The 23,285-nt window shown below is 44.1% G+C and overlaps 1 protein-coding gene across 2 annotated transcripts in view; it reads right to left on the minus strand.

The window, feature by feature from the left end:
• Positions 1 to 14,649, minus strand: part of STUM (stum, mechanosensory transduction mediator homolog) — a 48,299-nt gene extending 33,650 nt beyond the window's left edge. For both annotated transcript variants that reach the window (XM_058802414.1, XM_058802415.1), the window contains exon 1: positions 14,440 to 14,649. In XM_058802414.1, coding sequence (XP_058658397.1) covers positions 14,440 to 14,629 — 190 coding nt within the window. In that variant the 5' untranslated portion in view covers positions 14,630 to 14,649. The remainder of the gene's footprint in view (positions 1 to 14,439) is intronic.
• Between the last annotated feature and the right edge of the window lie 8,636 nt (positions 14,650 to 23,285).

A 23,285-nucleotide genomic window follows, 5' to 3' on the forward strand; every position in this document is an offset into this window, starting at 1 on the left:
AGAGGGGAAAAATAAGACTAAAAAAGTTTGTGGGTCAAGATAAAGGACAGCAGGATCACTCACCAATTATTGTCAAAGGTGAAACAGACTGCACTTGGGGAAAACCAATTTGTTGCCAATTAAAATAAGTTTGGATAATGAGAAACAAAACATGCCCCTTGCCCCTTAATTTTCCCTCCACTCCCAGATAGAGTTTTTCCTCACCTTTCACTTCACTTCACTCTTTCATTCCTTATTTCTCTTCCTCAGCCCCACTCTGGACAGTGCAGGATGGATGAGGGAGTGACAGAGGATTTGTGGTCAGTTCATAAAGTTCCCCTCTGCCACTCTTTCCTTTTGATGCTTTCCCCTGCTCTGGTTCAGCCAGTTGTTCCGCAACTGGGGGAAATTGTGCCCTAGCACAAACTTTGGGGGAAATCTGCCCCAGCAGGAGCTCTCCACAAGCTCCACTCCTGCCAGGAGTTCCTGTTCCAGCATGGATTCTCCATGCACATCTCTCTGGGATGTTCTCACAGATGTGTCCCCCTCCCTCTCAATAGCACACACTTTGGGAAAGAGCTACCTAAGAGCTGCACTCTGTCATGATGGAAATTAGAGAAATTACAGGGTTTTGTGTTGAGCACTCATAAGAAAGAGAGGAGGTCTGAGTTTCAGGAATGCACCAATTCCATGAGACACAGCAGGTGTGAATGCATTGGGAGACAGCACTGAGGTCAGAACTATTTCAGTTCTTGTAAGGATGAGATGAGATCCAGAAAGATGTGTGGGCAATCTCTGAAGTGTTCTGAATCTATTGAAGTAGATGCCTGATTTTGCAAACCAGATAATGGGTAGCTTTTATCTGACCTAACTTCTGATATCTGCAAGGGAGGTATCTTGATCTGAGCCACTTACCCTCTGGAGGCAAAAAAAAAATAAATAAATAAAAAGAGATGGAGGCCCCCAGAGGGTGTGATTGACTTAACCTAGTTTAAAGAGATGAGTCACATGCTGATAGTGCCTCATTCCTCCTCTCACTTCATCAAGGCAACCAACGCAGGTGCACAGGCTACATGAACCCCATCTCATCTGCCCAATAAGTACCTTTGCCATTAATCTGTTTGGATTAAATTTTACTAATAAAAATTCTCCTGCTCTGATGTATCAGCCAGCTAATCAGCTCCTTTAGGAGGAGCTCTTCCTCCAGGCCAGTAGGATTTTACTGTGTGCACTACAGATCTTCCTCTGAAACTCCTGGTGCTGACAGAGCGAGGCACACCAGGGCCAGGAGTTTGTTCTGCAGGACTCCTGTGCCCTCAGTGCAGAAAACAGCCCTGTTACTATGGCTACAGGAGGATGGCAGAACCTAAACTCTGCTTTATGGTAATACCCATGCACCTATTTTTAAATAATATTTTTACTGCTCATCCCTGTTAATGAGGAGAAGTAAAGAGGAGTTCTTTGTTCTGATCATTACAGTTTATCAAATTGACCTTGTTGTTGCCTGAAGACTTTGCAATGCTGATTAAATGCTCTTGCAACAGCAGAAAGGCATCTAAATTTGATGTTTCTAGCTCTTTTCATTTTGCTTTTGTTCTGGAGGGTATCTTTTTCCAACATGACATTGTTTGCAGGGCTCAGATGAGCCCTGTTGCTAAGAAACAAGTCCCAACTGTGCCTTTAAAACTCTGTCTTTAAACATACAACTCAAGAAAATGTTTTCCTTTTCATTACACTGTATTGTGTGTTTTTATTAGGACTTCTTTTAACTTGGATCTGACTCTTGAGGTTACATTCCTATCACACAGTCTTCTGGGAGAGGACCTTTTCTTTTTCCATTGTCTCTACAGTGCCATGGTCACCTACATAGCTGCATAAATAATATATTTTAAAATAGTATCATTTAAAGTAAGGACCCATTTTGTGCACAATTGTGGAAGGAACACAGAGCCTCCTTACTGCAAATATTGGTTAATACTAAACTACAAAGCACAGTATAAATCAGTGCTCTTGCAAGAGCACTTGTGCTCATCTGTGCTTGCCTGGCTTTGGATTTTGGTGTGGGTTTTCTTTTGCCATATACTGACTAAAACATGCTGAAGCCCCTCATGTGTGTGCAGGAGAGTTTGTGGCTCTCACAGGCATAAAGCAGATCATAGAAACATGGGAGGGAGTAACCAGCACATCCAAACTAAAAACTGCTTTGTCCACCCTGCCTATTCACTGTTTTCATTCAGCACAGACACCCCTCCTCTCAATGAACACACCAAGTCCGAGAGTGATGGAAGTAGTTCATTAATAACAGTTTTCCTGGAAGAGATTAATGGAACTAAAGTGTAGCTGCACTATTTGAGGTGCTGAATTGCAAGAAATCTGTGTAAATTCTCTCAGCAGTTTTGCCACTGGCTTCCTGGACAATCTGGATGTTTCCCCTGAACTCTCCACTCAGATTACAGATAGTATTAAGTGTATGAAATACACTTTTCTTACATATCATAATCATATCATATCATTCCCTTCTGGTCCATTATAGGGCTTGAGTGTATTCTGCACCTCACAGTGCTCCTGAAATAATGATGCTGAAATAATGATGCTACTGAAATAATCCCGATATGGCACTTGGGGATGTTGTTTAAGGGTGGCTGTGATGGGTTAATGATTGGACTCAATGATCTTAAAGGTCTTTTTCAGCCTAAATGATGCTATGATTTTGTGAAAACACTGCTTGATTAGCTGCTTGGCACTTCTCACACCAGTAAATAGTGAACTTCTCAGGAAAGACTTAAATCACAGTCACTGGAGTAAGCTATTTTGTCATTTAGGTATCATTCCTTTTACAAAATGTACTGAAGAACATTTACTAGCGTGTGATGTATTGTCATAAATATTTAAAACAAACCCACATTTGTAAGGGAGAAAGCAGATTAAACTTTATGATGCAGCATAAACCAGATTTTTGGCTTTGGCTGCTGGCTAATTTGGGAAATACAATTCTTAGTGAGTGTCCAGCTGGTTACTGCAACTTGGGAAGAGTCTTCCCAGGCTGAAAGGGCAAAGAGCTCAGCTCTGCAATGCTTCTTTACAGTAAATAATACTTGTTCACAGGAGCAACCTCTAGCTCAGTGTTACTAGAGCCAAAGAGGTGAGCAGGGGTGAGACAAAATAGTTCTAAGGCTCAGCACCACGTTGCTCTGTAAGTTGTGGGTTCTCAGCTCTGAGAAAGGAGTTGAGCTTGCAGTGGGAACATTTTGTACCTGTTCTGCCCTGGTTCATGTGGTGGGCTGGTGTTCCAAGCAGTGTGACCTGGAATCCACAGAGCACCTGGGGAGGGGACACCCTCTCTGTGCAGCTCTGCCGTGGCACCAAATGAATAAACGAGCACTGAAAGAACATCTGGGGGATTGAAAGCACTGATACGAGACCAGAACACAGACACACATGTATTGTAGCAAAACCACCATGTTTTAGTTAATACACAGAACAGAAATCTTTTATTCTTTGTGTCAGTACAACTAAGGGTGGGTTATTACTATTTAATCACCATAGCCTCGGGAGAAGAAGGGCTCCCTGTGTAATTACCAAGCAAGAGTGGTTCCCAGGAACATATGCTCAGTATAAAATCCATCCCCAGCTCCACCACAGGCTTCTTCTAAGTGTCAGCTGCACGCAGCACAAGGAGACAGATCCCACTTTTAACTGCACTGCCTTGAATTTCCCATCCAGAATGGAAATGCTGAGGCTTGGCAATGAGCCCTCACTCATTGTTGAGTTATTTGGGTCAGGATGGGCTGGTGCCACAGACTGGCTGAGCCCAGAGTTGCCCCCATGCTGCTCTCCCCACCTTTGGCTTGATTGAAGCTCTGCCCTGTGCGTGTGCAGCTGTCCCCAGCTCTGCAGTGGGGCTGGAAAGGCACAGGGATGCTCTGTGGGATGTGCCACGGAAGGGGTCGGCTCTCCAGGCACTCAAATCTGCTCCCCACGTTTTCCTTCTGACCAAAAAAACAAGAACCAAGCTAGATCACCTGAGGGAGTGATCTAAGGGGGGCAGGACATTCCACTTCCACATTGTTTCTGTGGTATGTGTGGGGGACTGAGTGAAATGAGTACTCAGATGCAAGCCAGTGTATAAAATTACATTCTGACTTGTAAAAGAGAAAACAAGAGATGGTTTTTACACTCTCATCTGACTATGATTGTAGTCCCTGTGCTCTTTTTGCTCTTTTACACGAGACAAGAAACCAGCTTGTTTCATGTAAAACCATGCTCCCTGCAGCCACAATGAAATTTCAGTAGGAGAGGGAAAAAAAAAATCCCGTGATGCTGAGTCTAAAATATTGTTTTTAAAAAAGTTTAGTTCTTGTTCTGTAAAAAGACTCGCTAAACCTTCCCTGGCATTGATCAGTTTGTTGGATGCAGAGCCAAAGCAGAAAGACATGCAGCAGAAAAGGCATTATCAGATTTGCTCTACAGACAGGAAGATTTGGCAAAGCTTTGATAATTAAACAATCAAGAGAGGTAATTTAATGGCCCAATCCAGAGAATCCACACTCATCAAATTGGCTAACTACACTGGGAAAAACATTCCAGGTCTTTCAGTGGATTACTGAGTAACTCATCTGCTGCGAATGAGTTTTGAAAGGGGTCTGATTTGTTGCAATAATTCCAAAAAGACAGAAGGAGAACATGGGCAAATCATGCTGATCCCTCAGCCAGGGAGGGATTTTCCTCTGGCTACACCTCACAAGTGTCTGAAATGATGACCATTCCTTTCTCACCATCCTAAATCCTTTGGGAACCCCTTCCACTCAGACAGCAATTCCAGAGAGTGCTGCAGGGCAATGAGAGCTGTGTGTCCTTACAGCTGCTTTGTGTGTGTAGACCCAAAAAGGTCCAGCCATACTTTTAGCCAGAATTTGCTCTTCACGTTCTTGGAACCAATTTCCAGTGGAAACTTGAAGTTTCCTCACTACAAAACAGTGTTCACAGGAAGATATGAAAAAAAAAAGTCTAATTTACAGGGAATAAAAATACATATAACTTGATCCTTGATATTTTAACTTGATAAATTGATATTTTTTAATGACTTGATATGTTTTCTTACTATAATGAACTTGTCCTGACCACTCTCAGTGAGAGGTCTGACTCTGTGGGCCTCTCTGCATTGTAATTTCTGTGGTGCCATCTCCTTTCCCCACACAGCACAGCAAATACACTGTTGGACAGTCACATCCAAAATATCATGTTTATGGAAATCAAATTGTCATGGCAACAGAAGAGGTCTTGCAAGTATTTTAAAAATAGCAGATTAACAAAACCAATTTATGAAGTCTGAAATCCATTCTTTCATGAATGCTCTTAAAGAGATACAACAAATGGGTTTCTGCCTGCAGGAGACTTTTCTTTAATGCCATGATCTCATTTCACCATGGTGGCATATGTAATAGATATGCATGCAAATAAATACAAATTTTAAACTTAAACTAGCAAAGCTGTTTTTGATGGACAGTGCCCTATTAATGTGATCATTTAGCTTATTTCAGGTAAATATTTTCACCAAAAAATCATGATTCATACTTTGTGAAATTACTGGATTTTTTTAACATAATGAACTTGTGGCTCATTATAATCTATTTCTTAGTCTACAATGAATCTCAGTTCTTCAAAGGCTTATTAACACTAACACTTAGTAAAAATGTACAAACACTTTTTTAAAGCAGCATTCTTATTTGGTCCAATTGAATTTTTTCTCCCCAACACAATAATGAGATTGATTCAACCATTTAGCCCTTTTGCATTCTTTACAAACTTGTTTGTGTTTTAACAAATGAAACAAAATTATTACCCCCATTTTCAAAGCATTTTTAAGTTTTGTGTAGATATTCACCAATGCTTGTGGCTAGCTGGGAGTTCAGGCCAGACAAACAGCAACCTGGTGAGAGGCTGGATAATGATCTAATGATCTGTCATGTTTAAATTCACATTCCCAAAGATGTCCTTGGTCCCCTGCACAATTCCTTGTATATTTATACATATAAGCATTATTTCTGAAGTTGGAAATGTAGTACAGGATGAACCCCTGCAGAGAATGTGATTATGCTTCCAAGAGTTCCTCTATTGATGGTAGTCATCATTTCCTCTAACAAGATTTGACCGTGATCCACTCCAGGCCTATCCTTTGGGTGTGTTTATACTGGGATTCTTAATTTGAGTTGGTGTATTGCCCATCAGTTTTCATCAGCTACCTAATTTATATTGAAGGATTTATATTTCATGATGCAGTGCTCAAAGACATGGATGTCCATGGTTTTGTCTAATAGGGCAGAACTGTAAATTGGTTACTAATGTATCCTCTTTTTAAAATTTAAAAGCTCAGTAATATTGCCATTTTCCAAGGCTGAAAAATCATGACTCAGATTCTCCAAAACTGAGAACTGGGGAAAAAAAAAAAAGGCAATTCATTTTTCTTCCCACAATCTCCTTTTTTTTTTCTTTTGAGACAGGATCATTATCTCCAAATCCTGCTCCACAGCCACAAGAGTTACATTCTTTTCTTTTCGTGAAAGCAAATATTCTCATCTAATCAAGAGCCTCAGGGGAGTAGGTTCTAAGGAAACACCAAATATTGTGTGAGTCGGGGTTGCATTGCTGGGCCTTTTGAGGAGCTGTCAAGTAGTTAGAGAGAAATTGTTTGGTCTGTAACTCCTTTGGAATGGAAACACTGAGTTTGAACTGCCTTTGTTACAAGGTCTGCATTGCTGGAGGAAAGAGGGTTGAGAGCAGCTTCTAAGTGGTGAGATGGAGAGAGAACAAACTGTGGAAATGAGTTTTTTAAATCAAATATTTGAGTTCCATTTATTTTTTCCATGACTCTCCACAGAATGAAACCTAAGTTTATAATATCAGAAATCAACAAATGAAATGTAGCTAGATAGAATGGCATGTGATTTTTTTTTTTCCTCAAGTTCTTACAGTATCTTCACTTTGGTCTTCATTAGATAACATAAATGCTCAAAAACCCTGGGAAGGGGAACAGGGATTAACTGCTTCCCCTAATGAAAAAAACTCCTTATCTTTAGCAGAACCAGGGAAACTCAGGTTTCACCTTCCTGCAGTTTCTAAAGCAAGGTCAATGATGGGAACTTTTCTTTTTGGTGTGAGGCTGGGCCCTAAGCCTGTCAGTGTTTAAAAGCCATTTGGACAATGGCCTTAATGATATTAATATTAATGGTAATATTACTATTAATATTGATGTTAATCAGCCCTGACCTGGGCAGGCAGCTGGACAAGGTGATAATTGTTATTAATAACATTAATAACAATTATTAATGATAATTATTTCATTCCAAATGACATAATCTATTCTGTTTTGTCTTTGCACAGCTGTCTTAGCAGCATCTTTGCACAGTGCCACAACGAAGTTTGTCTGGGACTGCCACTGTGTCACTTTGAATTTCTGCAATGAAGAAAATTCCTAAGACAGGAGAAAGGATGTCATATGTCAGACTGACTTTATCTCATTACAAACCTTAGGACACTCTTAGAATCCCTTTACCATCCAATCACTTCTTTCTGCAGACAATTCAAAACTAGGGACAGGTTCTAAAATTCACTTTTGTGCCAGACACTGCAGATATATTTATGTTCAGGCTCCTTCATGCAGTTTCATGGGTAGGAAAGAGCCTGAAGAACCTGGTTTCTGCTTTCTGCTCCTCTCTTTGTGATCCTGACCAGTTCAGAAGCTCTCAAAGTTCTTTTCATGGTGGAGAGATTAAATGGCAGCGAGCTGCTGCAGGCAATGGTGCTTCATCAGGCTTTTAAATCTCTCCAACACCCACTGTTTCAGAGCAGGAGAAAATTCACTTCCTTCCTGCTATCCAGACTAGGAAAAATTCACCTATCAAAAGCACTCTCTTCATCCAAGTTACTTTAATCTTCAAATCCTTTCACTCGTTTTCTCCCTTGCTGCAAGAAGTTTCAGTTCTTTTGCCTTCTCACTGAACCTCTGCACATGTACTTTTCTCCTTCTGGACTTGATTCTCTGTTTCTCTCCACATCATACCCTTTGTTTGGAACAGCCTTGAATCCACCTTAAAATTCAGCTGTTTTACTTGACCATGTAACAGTTCTTCTCTGCTGTCTGCTCCCACCTTCACTCTTAATCTCCAAGTACATCAGTCCAAACTGCATTAAATGACAAACAAGATTACAAGATGCTGAGCAAACCCTGTCTCCTTCCTTATGTGTTCATTAGGAAATTAATATCTCCACAGAGCTGCTTCAACAACAGCACTGGACAAAAATCTCCGAACAAAAATGTCCCTGGCCATTTCTTTTGTCTTCTATTTTGGTGGAAACAGAAGGCATGAGGGAGGCAGAGAAACTTGTTTGCATTTTAGCTGGTCTGGCACGGACAGCAATTCCAAGGCTGCAGCACTGGGTGAGTGCACAGCTTGACAGCAAAATGAACCAAAAAGTCACTTCAAATGCAAGTGCAGCTCAACAGCTGACTTCTACCAACTGTAGCAAGGGAGGAGGAAAAACTAACCAAAGGACAGGAACAATTCTAAATGGTTGGAGTGTGACTTGAGGCTGTGGTCATGAACAAGGCACTGCAGCTTTCTGTCTAAAATACAGCAAAGTGTGCTGTTCAACACTGGATTAAACTGAGTGGTCACGTCAGGTCCTTCAGCAGATAAAATACCTTTTTTTTCCCTTTTTTCCCCCTTTTTTTCTGATCAGTTACACTAGGTGGAGCTGTCTCAATCAAGCAGCTACAAAGTTGAAACACTTTGGCATTTCTTCAGATCACTAATTACCGGTGAACCTCTCTGAGGTTTCCAGGATTGATTGTCAGTCTGGGTGGTCCAGGCACTTCATGGAACAAAAATATTCCAGACTACCCAGTGGTGATAAGATTGTGGAATGACTGCTCAATACCATCTGCCAGGTAAGTTATGTGATAGAATTATATTTCTTACTTAAACCTCTGCAGTAAAAATAAAAGGAAATAAAATAAAAGAGTAATTTAATGGCCTTCTACATACTGAAAAGAACAAAGACCTGCAGGTGCAGAAACCTCAGATTCAGCTGTTCTTGTGCCCAATTTTACCTCACTGTGAGGATAATCTACAGCTGATACCCCTGCTACCAGTAATGGAGCAGTAAAACCTGGGTGCACACATTTTATTGCAGGTCTCATTTCCCACCTTGCACAAGCACAAATCACCATCAAGGACTTCTTGGCCTTTTCAGTGCAAAATACAAAACCTGACCGAGTGAAGTCTACTGGCAATAGGTTTGCTTTGTTTAATTATGCTCCCATGAAGAAACAGCTTGTTTCTGCACACTACCAGCATCTCAGGCTGAAAGGCAATGTTAGCTAAAAATCTGCAGCAGTAAAGTTCACAAGTACTCGAGAAAACCTTTGTTTTCCACAAATGAGCTTGTAAATCACACAGATACTTTGGTTAGTATGTTTAAAAGAAAACAAAAATTAAAAGGATCATAAATACCAAAGGGAGTTTGAGATTTTATATGTCTGAAAGCCTCAAATTTCTTTATTGCACTATTTGCTCTACTGTGGATAAGAAAATGTGGTTTTTCCTTGAAATTCTTTCTTTCAATAACGAAGGCAATGGATGTTTGCTCGAGGCATCTATTTACCATTCCAACCACAAAAATAAAACAAGTACTGGTAATTTTATGCAGATCTTATCCCATCACCTTTCTCGAGTGTTGTGTTTTGTACTTCTATTCAGCTCTTTGGAGAGCTCATTCTGCCCAGGAGAGCCTTGGTTTCTGATGAGAAGATGCTTGGCTTCCATAAATCCAATGGTAAAACCACATTCCCTCAGCTGAAGGTGCAGTGCTTGAACTCTATCAGGAGTGAATAAACAGATGGCAGAAGAATTGTGATATGGAACTGACACACCCAGGAACAGGAGAGCTGCACTGTGCAGCCCTGGAAGCAAAAAGCTGAGTGTGCTGGGAATCACCCCTTCATTCTGTAGCTGCTGTGAGAGGCTGGCACTCCTGAACCCCTCCATGGGCTACTTGGTGGCACATGGGTGGCTGCTCTCCTATCCTGCACCAACATCGTTTTATGCTGCGTATTTCAATTACTCCCTGCATAAAAATAGTTTTTCACGTATCACACGGGCTGGGATCCAAAAGTCCACCCCCTTCCTGACAGGAGGGATTAATCTTGGAGAATACCTCAGACTTTCAGATCGTTTCCCTCACTTCTCACATTTCCCTCAAGTTCCCCCCCTTCGTTTACCCCCTCCCACACACGTGATGTCGAGAGAAGGAAGAGCAGAGAGGAAGGAGGGCAAGATTCCCATGGATCAGCTCTGGGAATGATGACAAGGAGCCAGCTCTCCTCCTACGCTGACTGGCACACTCAGCTCCAGGAGAACACAGTCTGCCAGCTAAAGGGCACGGCCAGCCCTTCTCCCGTTTGCCATCTGCGGGATGGCGCGGACGGCTCCAGGGACGCAGCACTCAATCCTGAGGAATGGCAGCACTGGGCACCCCCAGCTCTGCTGACAGCTGCATCTCCCATCCTCCAGAGCTCAGCACTGCATGCTTTGGTGCCTCAGAGCCTGCTCCAGAAAGCCAAGCCAGAGCAGAGGTTGCAATGCCTGAGGCAGGGCTGCAGCCAAGGCGCGATGGCTTTTGCTACAGCAGCCACTGACTCTTCCCTCTTCTCCCTACCCACTCTTTTTATGTGCCTGAGCTTGGGACACCTTCATTGCACCTCAGCCCTACAGCCCTGTTAGGCACAGATGAGAAAGACGGCACTGAGCCATGGGAAACTGATCCAGAACATTTCCTGTGGCATTCACATTCTCTGAAAAATCCCTTCGCCCAGGGTTTTGCTCCTGGGAAGCTGAGGAGCCTCAGAGAAAAAGGAAAACAATTCTTATCTCATTTGCTTCTCCTGTGTTGTGCTCACATGTGGAATGTGTTTGGAGATTGTTTACCCACAGGTGATTGTTTCATTGGATTCTGGTGTGAGTTGTTTTCACTCTTTGGCCAATTGGGGCCAAGCTGTGTTGGGACTCTGGAAAGAGTCACGAGTTTTCATAATTATCTTTTTAGCATTGAGTAAGTATCTTTTCTGTATTCTTTAGTATAGTATAGTATTCTTTAGTATAATATTAAAAAGTAATAAATTAGCCTTCTGAGAACATGGAGGCAGGAGCATCATTCCTGCCTTCATTGGGGCTTCCCTACAAATACAGTAGGAAACTCATCCAGAACATTTCCAAGTGACCCATCACAGCAACTGGAAGGAATATGTGATTTCAAGGCTATTCAGCAAAAGAGATTACAAGATGGGCTAATCAAGATTTTTTTTTACACTGTGTTTGGTCTAAATTTTAAGTTTTGGCAAGAGAAAAGTCAACATATCCCCTAGGTATGAAAAAATTCCTGCGAACGACATCTTTTGTAGCATGTGTGGAATGAATAGTTCAAGCCCAGTTTACAATGCACCTTAAAACCTGCAGTTCTGGGTTATTACATAAAACTCTGAATATTAACCAAGTGAAGATAATAAACTGATTGTAAACAAAGAGAAAGTGTTACTTCTACTGTCTAAATAGAGTACTACTGCAAAACATAAATAGCACAAAGGAAAAATAAAACAGATATTTCAAATTTTCAGATGTCACCCTCAAAGGTGACTTCCATAACAGAGGAAAGGTAATTTAACTAAAAAAAAAGAAGCTTTCAGATGGTGAGAGACTGCCCAAAGATTTGGAAGCCTGCATTAGAGTACAATTTCAATTTGGATATCACTGCTCTGAGGCACAGGGCACTAATGAAAACCTCAAATGCACCAATCTCCAAGCAGTGGAAATCTTGATTTATTCAATGTTGCCCATTTTCTTGTCTACTGTAGTGGTCTCTGACCCTTCTTTGCAATTGCAGTGCAGAGTCTACACTGAAATGACAACTACATGCCATGTATTTAGGGACTGAGAAACAGAGGACTCCCATTAACACCTAAACACAGTCACACTCTCCAGCTAAGCAGGCAGAAATACACAGCAAGCCTGTGAAACATCACTTGAACATGTTATAAATCTGGGCTACAAGAACTGATGGGAACGTTGCCATTTACTTTGCAGGGAACAGGCTCCCCTCCTTGATGTGAACACTTCACACCACTCAAATCTTATCTGTTTTACAAGCCTTGCTCAGCTCATTGGGATGGCTGAAGCACAACAATGACAGAAAATCTCTTTTTACCTTGAACATTCCTGGCAGTAGATTCGTGATCCTCCTGTTTCCCCTCCTGTGTGGGCTATGTGATACATGACAGGATTTGGCTGGGATTGTAAATAGCTGTATTTTAGTCAGGTGTGTCATCTCACACTAAATTTTCCCTCAAAATGCACGTGGTATCAGCAGCTTCATTAACAGAACCGTTCATTTATGTACAAACTAAATGCCATGCTTTGCATACTGAGCTTGGGATGCATGTCCAAAACACTGCATTTCACCAGGCTGTGGGGATGCCACAGGGAGGGATTCCTTTTCATCTGTAGCTTGTTTGGTTTGCTACTTTTGCAACAGGGAACCAGGAGAAAGAGCGGCGAACGGTACCGCCGAAATCACTGCAGCAAAGGGCAAACAGATTTTAAAAAAACACCACCTAAAAGGAGGTTGTTGGTTTGTTTTTTAAAAAAACAAATAGAATTAAAAATAAAATTAAACCCCGTTTCGTGCTGGTCCAGCCTGTCAGTGGATACACAACCAACACAGCTGCACGGTCCAGATTCAACTCCCAAGCTTTCAACCAGCACGGATTGTGAGCCCTGAACACTCAGCCATCCCTTCCTGAAGGTATGTGCTCTCCTTCCTTCTTTCCTAAGCACCTTCTGCATGAGGGAGAGCATAGCACTGGCTACCCTCAGCAGCACCCAGAGGAGAGCTCCAGCCACAGAACCACACTTCAAGCCAATTCCAACATAAGGATGTCTCATGGGGGTCTGTCCTTCTGGGATGAAGGGCAGAGGGTTTTCTAGTGTGCTTTGTGAAGTGTCAGATAATTTGGATAAGGAAAAAGGGGTGGTTAAGTCAGGCTTTTTTTTTTCTGTATGTCCACAGTGAAGATGTGGTGTCTTCAATGTCAACAGAAAACAACACTATCTTTGAAAACTCTGGTTTTGAACTTGTCTCTCCAAAGCGGGAAACTGAGCCCCAGGAAACCTAAAAAAAAGCCCCATAGGAGAATTCAACTCCAGAGATTGTCTTTGATTCATCACTCGAGGTTCTTCAGGTGGAAGAACTGCACCTGAGTGCAGTGGATTGCATCTGGAAGCACACACACCTTCCACAAGTCCTTCCACAGGAAAACTCAGAGCTATTGCAAAAGAAGCAAATTTTCCTCTGGAATACATCCACAGGCTTCAGAGCAAGCACGCTGGAGTAGCAATGGCTTCTCTGTGTGGCACACACTATCCCACCCACACTTTGTGCATAGTACTTCAATCAGAACTTTCAGAGTTTCAGGTTTGTTAAAGAATGAAGCCACCTGAAGCACATGAAGCAATTAAAGGAAGACAGTAGCTCTTTAAAAGCAGGGTTAGCTGGAGGATACTCCCATATCATAAGGAGGGCTTCTGTGGTGGCCACAGTAGCAGAAACAGCAGCCAGAAATGGACCATGAGAGACTTGAGGTAAGGGTTAATGAGTCATGGATTGTTTGGTTTTGATTTTTTTATTATTGAGGTTGTTTTTATTTCAGCTCAAGTGTTTGTGTTTAGCCTTGTATTCTAGGGGCTTTTATAGTGTTCAAACTCTGAGCTGCTCTTGCAGTAAGGAATTCCTAATTAGTGTGTAGGAATAGGAAATACAGAAAGGATGCAGCCACATCTTAGGAACCTGAGCACACTGGAGACTTTACGCTGGGAAACTGAATCTCCAGTTCCTCTGGACAGTGGTTCTAACATTTTCTAGCGAGTCTCCTTAGAAAACCCGGCACGGGGGGCTCCGAAAGCTCATCTCTAGCTGGCGAGCGATGCGGTCACCGTGAGCTTTGCTCCTCTGACCGCAATCCCGGTTCGTGAGAGCCCGAGCAGCCGAATCCCTTCGCACCGCTCGGGGGGCTCGGGCGATGTGTCCGATCTGTCCCGGGAACCGGGACCGCCCGTGCCCGGCCGAGCGGGACCAGGCGGCTGCCCCAGCCCTGCTCCCCCCAAGGGAAACGCGATTTGCCCGCTGGCATCCCTGGGGACTCCGCAGGGCTCTGCCCTGGCCCGACGCGAAACTTGGTGCAGGGGCTCCTGCCTCCATCCCTCCGTGCGTCCGTCCATCCCTGCCCGCGGTGCCTTTGGGAAAAGGAAAGTTGCGGCCGCCGGCACCTCCGGCAGCCCGAGCAGCCGCAGGTGGGCAGAGACAGACCCCGAGCCCGGCCGCCCTCCCTCGGTACCTCCCGCACATCCTTACCCAGCCCCGGCACGAAGGTGTTGAGGAAGAGGCAGATGACGGCCACGGGGAAGGGCATGTAGGGGATGGCGGCGCGCAGGGGGCCCTTCTTCTCCCGGACCTGCACCACCACGCCGCTGGACGGGGCCGCGCCGCCCCGCCCGGGCTCGGCGGCCGCCGCGCTCTCGCCGTCCTTGGGCGAGGGCTCCATGGCCGGCGCGGCCGTGCCCCGGTGGGATCGCAGCTCCCGCTCCCGCCGCCGAGCGCGCTCCCGCCGCCAGGCGCGCCCCCCGCGCCGACCCCTCCCCGCCCTCCGCCCGCCCCTCGCGGCGCCGCATCCCGCCCTATCCCGGTTTATCCCTTACAGCCCCTCGGCAGCCGCTTCACCGCATCCCGCCTTATCCCTTATAGCCCCTCGGCAGCCGCTTCCCTGCATCCCGCCTTGTCCTGGTTTATCCCTTACAGCCCCTCGGCAGCCGCTGCCCTGCATCCCGCCTTATCCCGGTTTAGTCCTTATAGCCCCTCGGCAGCCGCACCGCTGCCCGGAGCGCTTCCCTGCATCCCGCCCGCTTCCCGGTTTATCCCGAGCCCCTCGGCAGCTGCTGCCTGGAGGACTTCCCTGCATCCCTGTTTATCCCGAGCCCCTGGGCAGCCGCTGCCCGATGCGCTTCCCTGGATCTCGGTTTATCCCGAGCCCCTGGGCAGCCGCTGCCCGGAGCGCTTCCCCGCATCCCAGCCTCATCCCGGTTTATCCCGAGCCCCTGGGCAGCCGCTTCCCTGCATCCCGGTCTATCCCGGATCCAGGAGCGCTTTCCTGCATCCCGCCCGCATCCCAGTTTGTCCCGAGCCCCTGAGATTCCCTGGATCCCGGAGCGTTTCCCCAGCCCGGCCCGGAGCCGTGCGCCCCTCGCCCGTCCCGCAGAGAGGGCGAGGCGCTGTCCCGTTCCTTCCCCGGAATGAAGGAAAGAACTCCATAAGAGGGAGGGCAGGAGCGGTGGAAGATTATACCCCGTGCGCCCTTAAAGAGAGAAAGTGTAAGAAAAGGTGTAAATTAAACCCACACGCGTTTAGTGTGTGGAAATGGCTGCGGTGAGGAGGAAGAGGAAGAGGAGCCACGGGAATTGGAAGGCAAAGGAAAACTGTGCCCTGGAGGGGAGAGCTAATGGCAGCTGGGTGTGGAAATGTGCCTTCGTTCCTCGGAGCCAAGAGACGAAACACGGCTTTGTAGGGCTGGCGATTATTGTTCAGCACAGAATTCCGTGGGTGAAATGGGAACAAAACTTGAGCATGTCTAGGTTAATAAAAACTGCAGTAATTGTCCCTGTAGATGGGATTCAGCAGAAAAAACGGGGAAAATATTAAAGGCATTAATCCTGATATGAAATGTAAGTGTGACACATATACAGGGTCTTTCCATGAAATAGAGCATAGTCTGTGTCTTACTGTGTATTTTAAAGCTGTGGTTTTGCCCAAAATATTCCTGCAAGGAATTTAATATAATTCCTGCATGGAATTATATTCCAAGAGAAACCTTGAACCACTTTATTTATGCCACTTGAATATCACTTGACAAATGCCTTTTTCAACAGTTTAATTGATTAAAGTACGAATTAGCACAACTAAAAGGTTGGGTAAACTAAATGAAGGAAATGCAGAATCTTCTTCCTAGGTTACATCATTTTATTTTTCTACTAACTGAGCTTGAAACCACCAAAACATAGACAAGCCATGTAAATTCTCTCATCTTTAACAACATATTTTCATTGCTTATCTTCTTATCTCTTTATTTTCTTTGCTTATCTTTTAGCGTGTCTTCTGAGTGCATTTCATCCAAAAAAATCTGACTTTTTTTTTGATTAAGCACAAATTTTAGACATGTTTCTGAAATACATTAACTAATCTGGCTTTTTGGGGAGGGTTTTGTTGGGGTTTTTTTTGTTTGGATTTTTGTTTGGTTGGTTTTTTTTTAAATAGTGACATTTATTTCCATCTAAATAGTTCATGACAGCCTAGACTCTGTATTGCCTAGACACAAAGCTATTGGAGAGCTGCACTTTCTCTTGGAAAGATGCAATGTAACTGAAATGAAATCTCTATTTCTCTGCTGGTTGATCAAACCACAGTCAGAGGAGAAATCCTCATGGTATGAATATGGATTAATTAGAGCCTGTACAAAGCAGAATCCAAGCTGGAACACAATCAATAACTTGCAGTGACATAATTCTCCACAGGTCCTGGAAATTGTGGGTGTGAGCCCACATTACCTACAGTGAAAGCCAGCAAAGGGCCACTGTGAGAGCAGCCCAAATAGAAAATCAAGGAGCTTCAACCTGAGAAGGCAGGAATCCATGGAAAGGTGTGCTGGGACCTAATGTGGCCCAGGGCTGATTTTTAAAATTTTTTTTTAAATTAAAATAAGGTTACGGTTTATAAAAAGCGGTGATATTTGTGGATGCTAAGAATACTCAGATTTCCTCAGATCTGATCTTTTAAAATGTTCATTTTGCGTCTCAGCATGAAAACAGCTCACAGAACTGCTATGAGTTTATATATATAACATTATTTTTCTGCAGTTGAGGCAAAAAGTTGTTTTTTAAAAAAAAAAAAAAAAGACAAACCCAACCTGAATTCCAAGTGGTGTTTGAGACCATGGAACTCCCCTGGCACACCAGTACACTGCCACACAGGGCTGGGAACACAGAATCCCCAGAGTTGTCTCTGGAGAAGTGCTGCAGGATGCACTAAAGCTGGAGACAAGCAGTGCTGCTGTGCCAAGGGCAGTCCCAAAGGAGGCTGAGGCAGCTGAATCTCCTGGATGTCTGGTGGAAGAGTGGGTGGTGCTGGCCCGGGTGGCAGCAAGCACGTCCTGCAGGTGGCTGGGCCTTCCACGCTCTTGTAGCCCTTAAAACCAGAGGAGCCTGGCCTCTGACTCCCTCCAGTGTGGCAGAGTGAAGTTATCTTGTTGTTTTGTAGTTGTGTGTTCCTTGATAAGAGGCGTGGCCAGGGAACCTGTGTGTGATTCAGCCTTGTCTCAGTGCTGAGCAGGCTTGGGCTGCGTTTTCTGGTGGTGGACAGTGGTGGCCTGGTTGCCAAGGCTTCGTGCTGAGTTACACTGCATGTGGATGCTGCTGTGGGAAGCGGGTGCTGGGGCTCTGGTCAGTGTCCTGAGAATTCCATATCCATCAGGTCTTAGGGACTCCAGAGTGGCTCATGGCCACCAAACACCCAGTCAGAGGAGAGGAATATTGTAGGGGGATACATTATGGGTAAATGAAGGTGGTATAGAATGTAATCTTATCCCCTAAAGAGTTGCAGCTGGACCAATTACTAAAGATTAGGAGCAGGCTGGATGATAACAGGCAACACCCGTAGCCAATAAGAACAGTGATATAAAAGAGTGGATTGGTGGGAACTGGAGTCAGATGGCTGCTGCAAGGACCAGGAACAGTCAGCGTTTAGAGGAACTGCCTGTGAGAAACATTGAGGAGGTATGGAACCCTGGCAATATGGAATCCTTGCACTATAATGGTAATAGAGCTCTTGCTATGTAGGACAACAGTGATATCCCAGGAGAAGGGATTTGTTATGGTCACGAGCTGATTTTCAAGGAGCTGTCACAGGACATTTTATGATGGGAGTTTTCACCTTTGTTTCCCACAGAGTCTAAATAAGATGTATCTCAAACATTTTGCAGGTATGGACATTTTGAGTTGTATGCTAAACAATGAGGGCAGTGTTGTCAGGCTAAAGGGAAATTAGGATCAGATAGTTGTTTTAGTTTACCCTGAAGCTGTAGAATGACCTTTTCTCCTTTCCCTGCTTGCCCTGGTATTGGTGATGCTCTTGTGGAGAGAAAGTTGATCAGTGGAGAATTGGACATCCTGCAAAATGAAGGGATGGTGCTGCTCTGTTGCAGTGCTCTGAGGGCTGGGCACACCACAGGCTGCCTCTGACTTTGGAAAGGGAGGAAAAAAACCTCCTGCAAGCTGAATGAACAGCAATGACATACCTACAGCAACCAGGGGCTCATCTGTTTTAAATACACCCCACAACCCTGAGCTTGGGCTCTTTCCAAGGCAGCCTTGAGTACCTTACAAGTATGTTAGGAGATGCAAAAATAGATGCAAACACAAATCATTAGAAGTGTTATTAACAAAGGCAACAAGGAGCCAAGCAGAGCTGCTGCTCACTCACCATCCCTGGGGGAGAGGAGGAGCCCTGCAGTCTGCACTGCAGAGCACCAGAGTAAATCCAGCACGGCTCCACACGCTGTGACTTAAAGCAGAGCTTGGCTCAAGGAGCACAGCACCCTCCTAGCAGAGAAGATCAATTAATTTCATTCATGTGCAGGAGGTTTGAGTTGTCTGGCACAGGAAAATCCATTGTAGCTGCTGAAACTGGGGCTGGCGCAGCCCTGTGTCCTCACAGAGACAAATGCAGCTCTGAGCAGAGGAGTCACTTATTCAAGTGCCACTTGTGGCCCGTGTCAGAGCAGAGTCTTGAGAGTGTCATGAACCTGAGACCTCATAAATTGCTTCCATCTGACAAATGTCAGACAGTCACATGAGGCTGGGTTTGTGACTCAGTGAGCTTTTCCTGGTGCGAATGAGAGCTACACTTGTTGCTGACCTTGTACGTGGGTATATCCTGCACACACAAGACTTCCCACTAGTTTAAAAAAAAAAATAAAAGGATTCTTTGTGTCCAATCTGGTGGAAATCCTGCACTGATTCCCCTGGGAACAATAGCAGGGTCATATTTATTAATTATTCTTCTGTTCCATGGCCATCAAAAAACAAGGAAATTTTAATTTCCATAGATTTCTATTAGCTTAAGACTTTTAATATTGGCATTTTGTAAATGTGTCCTGCTATGTGTTGAAAACATGTGACGGTACTGGGATCACCCAGAAATGCTTAGGACTCCAGGACAAATCTCCTGGCTCCTGCCTTCCTTTCCAACTTTAGTTAAAGCATCCCTTCATCCTTACAGCCTGTGCAAAATGAATTGCAGTAATTTCTGGGAAACACAAGGGTCTCATCACAAGAGTCTTCATGTTTTAATGCCTGTAGCTGCTTTTCTTTCTTCTCAGCTCAGTGCTCATGCAGTTGTTCTTCCTCTAAGCAGCTTTGGACTGTTCCATGTTGCCCCCTGTGTCTGTGCCAGGCTCTGTAACATCCCCTAAATTCACCCAGTGTGAGCTGTGGTGCTCAGAGAGAGAAAATCCCCAGTAAGTGAATTCTCCCAACAGAGAAACTGGGAAAATAGTCTGGAAAATCTGTGCTTATCATACCAATGACAAGGGAGGTGAGGGGAGAGGACTGGCACTAGAGAAACTGTGGACAGGCCCAAAGCAATTCTGCAAGCACAAACATTCCCTTGCCCCATTCTGAGCCATTCATGCTCACCCTGAAAATAGAGCAGACACTCCAGTACCTGGTTTGTCTTCCTGCATTCAGAAATGCAGGAAATGTGAGAGATGAACAAAAATCTGGAGCTCAATCTATTGATTATTGCACCACAGCTTTGGATTTGGGTCTGCCTGCAGTTCAAACTCACGTGACTTAAGTTTAATGTCAGTCTTCATTTGTGCCGATGAGTTGGCAGCACCTCTAGAATGATCCCTAGAGATGCAGAGATTTACTCTGGGATTTACCTGTGACTGTTACAGGTTAACAAAGATGTTAACCTTTACTGAAACCATCAATAGTGTCAGGCAGCTGCATCATGTGAGATAAAGAAAGCAACCTGACTGGAATCAGTTTGTACCCTGCTTGTCCACTGACACCAGATGCTTGTCTAATGGAAGGCCTTTCCTTTGAATTGTACCCTGTTGATAATTTTCTGCCACTGAAATAATGGTCTTTGTCTTAATCTTTCATTTGTTCTTCCCTGTCATTAAGTCTTTTGGGTGGGGATGGACAAAAATTACAAAACTTAGAGGCAGATCTCAGTTTATTTTCAAACACTCACAAAAAATCTATAAGAAAAGGAGGCCCTTGCTCTATTAATTCTGTGCTACCTGTATTTTTTTCCCTTGTTTCCCTTCTGTCATTGGAACAAACATACTTATGGAGTGTGGCATTCACATTCTCTGAAAAATCCCTTCATCCAGGATTTTTCTCCTGGGAAGCTGAGAAGCCTCAAAGGAAAACAATTCTTATCTCATTTGCTTCTCCTGTGCTGTGCTCATGTGGAATGTGTTTGGAGATTGTTTACCCACAGGTGATTGTTTCACTGGATTCTGGTGTGAGTTGTTTTGACTCTTTGGCCAATTGGGGCCAAACTGTGTTGGGACTTTGGAAAGAGTCAGGAGTTTTCATTATTTTTAGCCTTCTCTAAGTATCCTTTCTGTATTCTTTAGTATAGTTTAGTATTCTTTAATATAATAGAGTATCATAAAATAATAAATTAGCCTTCTCAGAGCATGGAGTCAGATCCATCATTCCTCCCTGCCATGGGGTCCCAGCAAATGCAATAATGGGGAACATCAGGAAGGCTATAAACACATCAGGAACACTGTAAACACCAGCTGCCAGTGTCACAGGGGCTGGTCTTGTGGCACTGGCTATTTGTTCTGCTGCAGATGATTTTTTAATAATGTCTCTATCCCCTTTTGAGCTTATGGACACTCTCTTATGCTATTTACAAGTTCCCTTTTCTTCTTTTTCTTGATGTAACCTCATTACCCCCTTGTACAGCACCTTTCTCTGTGAATCTTTCTACCTTGCAGCACAGCATAACACTTTGTTAGTGATTTAGCATTCTGTGCACTTCCATCCTGCTCTTTGATTAGAGCAATCCTCCCCAACATGAACCAATTATTGATCCCAGGCATTATGGGATGCTCCTGGGCATTCACTCTTTGTAAGTGTGGGCAGTACAGAGTTTCTAGGTGTTAGCTCTTGTGACATTTAGTACTTTAGATTATTCAGTCCTCTCATGCCATGGCTCAGTAGGTCAGTAACAGTGCTTGGAAATGCCCAAGGCTTTCTGGCTTGAGAGGTTTGTGTTTTCCGCATTTATTCCTACAACTCACAAAATAGAGTCTCCTTTTTCCCCCACTCCTTTTCTACTGAGGGGAATCTCCTTGCCAAACCCAGTGTCTCCACATGCTGATCCATTTTCCCCTTTCAGCCTTGTCTTTCTGGTACCAGCCTAATTCCAGCACAGCCAAATTGCTGCTGAAGGCCAAGAGGAGACCCTGTTCCTTCAAGAACTTTTAGCCTCACCCCCCCAAAAAAACCCAGTTCCCTTACACAGCTATGGAAGTTGTGTCTCACAGCTGGTGGAGAGGCAGATGCTTCAATCTTCCAGGAATGATCAAGTCTGCTTAAGCTGAGCATTTGTTTCTATGCTTAAGTTCAGGTGAAATCTGTAGGGGAAGTTAGGTGTCTTTATCCCTTTGGCATCCTTTCTGCTTTTCCCTCTTTGGAGGACAAGCATGTAATGGTTCAGAACACTTTGTGCAAAGCAGAACCAAGCATCTGTGTGTTTTGTTTCTGAGAATATTTTGCCAGAGACTATAATTTAAAAGCTGAGTGCTGTTACCATCGTGCTCTGGTCAGGGCTGCTCTGAAGGACACAGGACAGATTCAAAAGCCTGAGGTAAATCACAGCAGAGCTGCAGGTGATAGAGAAATACCACTTTTCATACAGGAGCACTAATGAGCAGCAGGAGGCAAGTGAAATTATGTGACAGGGAAACAATTTGTCTGTGTAATGAAGCACCTTTAGATTCAGGCGCCTGAAAGATTAAACAATGCTGGAAGGTAAAGTGGGAATGGATTTCTGAGTGGATTTAGTGGCTCTGGGATGTCTGAGTTACAACTTAAGGCAGTGTTTGGACAGATGGGATTCCCTTCATTTTACACTTGGATTGGTCCCCTTTAAGGTCATTATTTGGCATGTTTTTTAGTGGGAGTGTGAGATGAGATGGGAGCTTTTTGCACACAGTCTGTTTCTCTCAGATTAAGTCTGAGGGAGGCAAATGATGTTCTGTGGCTTGGGAAGCAGAGTGGTCTATCAGGTGAACTACTGCAAAGCTGCCAGGCTCTGCCTTAAATGAAATTGCTCCTTAGATCAAATTCTTTGCCTCTTACATAGTACTTTTTACTTCTCAATAAAGGCTGGTTCAGGCAGGTTCATAAATACTATGTATTGTGAGGCAGCCCTTTCAGAAAGCTGAGAAATAGAAAAGCATATAAAGCATATGCTTCTCCCCTTTTTTGGGATTTGCTTGAACTGTGATGGTGACAGAGGCTGCTTTACCAGCACACAAATTTTGATCCTGGGGAAAGGTACCCATCTATTTGACAGCTGTGAGGAATCAAATTTACCAACACAGGAACAGTGGGAAAAGAGTTCTCTTGTAGTGTTCTCCCTATTATCTGGAGGGACCAATAATAAAAATTAGTTACAGGTCCAAAGAGTGACTCATTCAGCCTTTGTCTCTCACCTGCAGTTGCCTGTGACTGTGTTCACAGGGGTTTTTGGATGAGGGAAGAGATGAGGATCTGACTCCATGTTTCAGAAGGCTTGATTTATTATTTTATCATATATATTATATGAAAACTGTACTAAAAGAATAGAAGAACTGATTTCATCAGAAGGCTAGCAAAGAATAGAATAGGAAGGAATGATAACAAAGGTTTGTGGCTCAGCTCTCTGTCCAAGCCAGCTGACTGTGATTGGCCATTAATTACAAACATCCAACAAGGGCCAATCACAGATGCACCTGTTGCATTCCCCAGCAGCAGATAATCAATGTTTACATTTTGTTCTTGAGGCCTCTCAGCTTCTCAGGAGGAAAAATCCTAAGGAAAGGATTTTCCATAAAAGATGTCTGCTGCAGTTCCCCACAACTT

The sequence above is a fragment of the Ammospiza caudacuta genome, chromosome 3 (genome assembly GCF_027887145.1).
Source record: "Ammospiza caudacuta isolate bAmmCau1 chromosome 3, bAmmCau1.pri, whole genome shotgun sequence".
Classification (NCBI taxonomy): Eukaryota; Metazoa; Chordata; class Aves; order Passeriformes; family Passerellidae; genus Ammospiza; species Ammospiza caudacuta.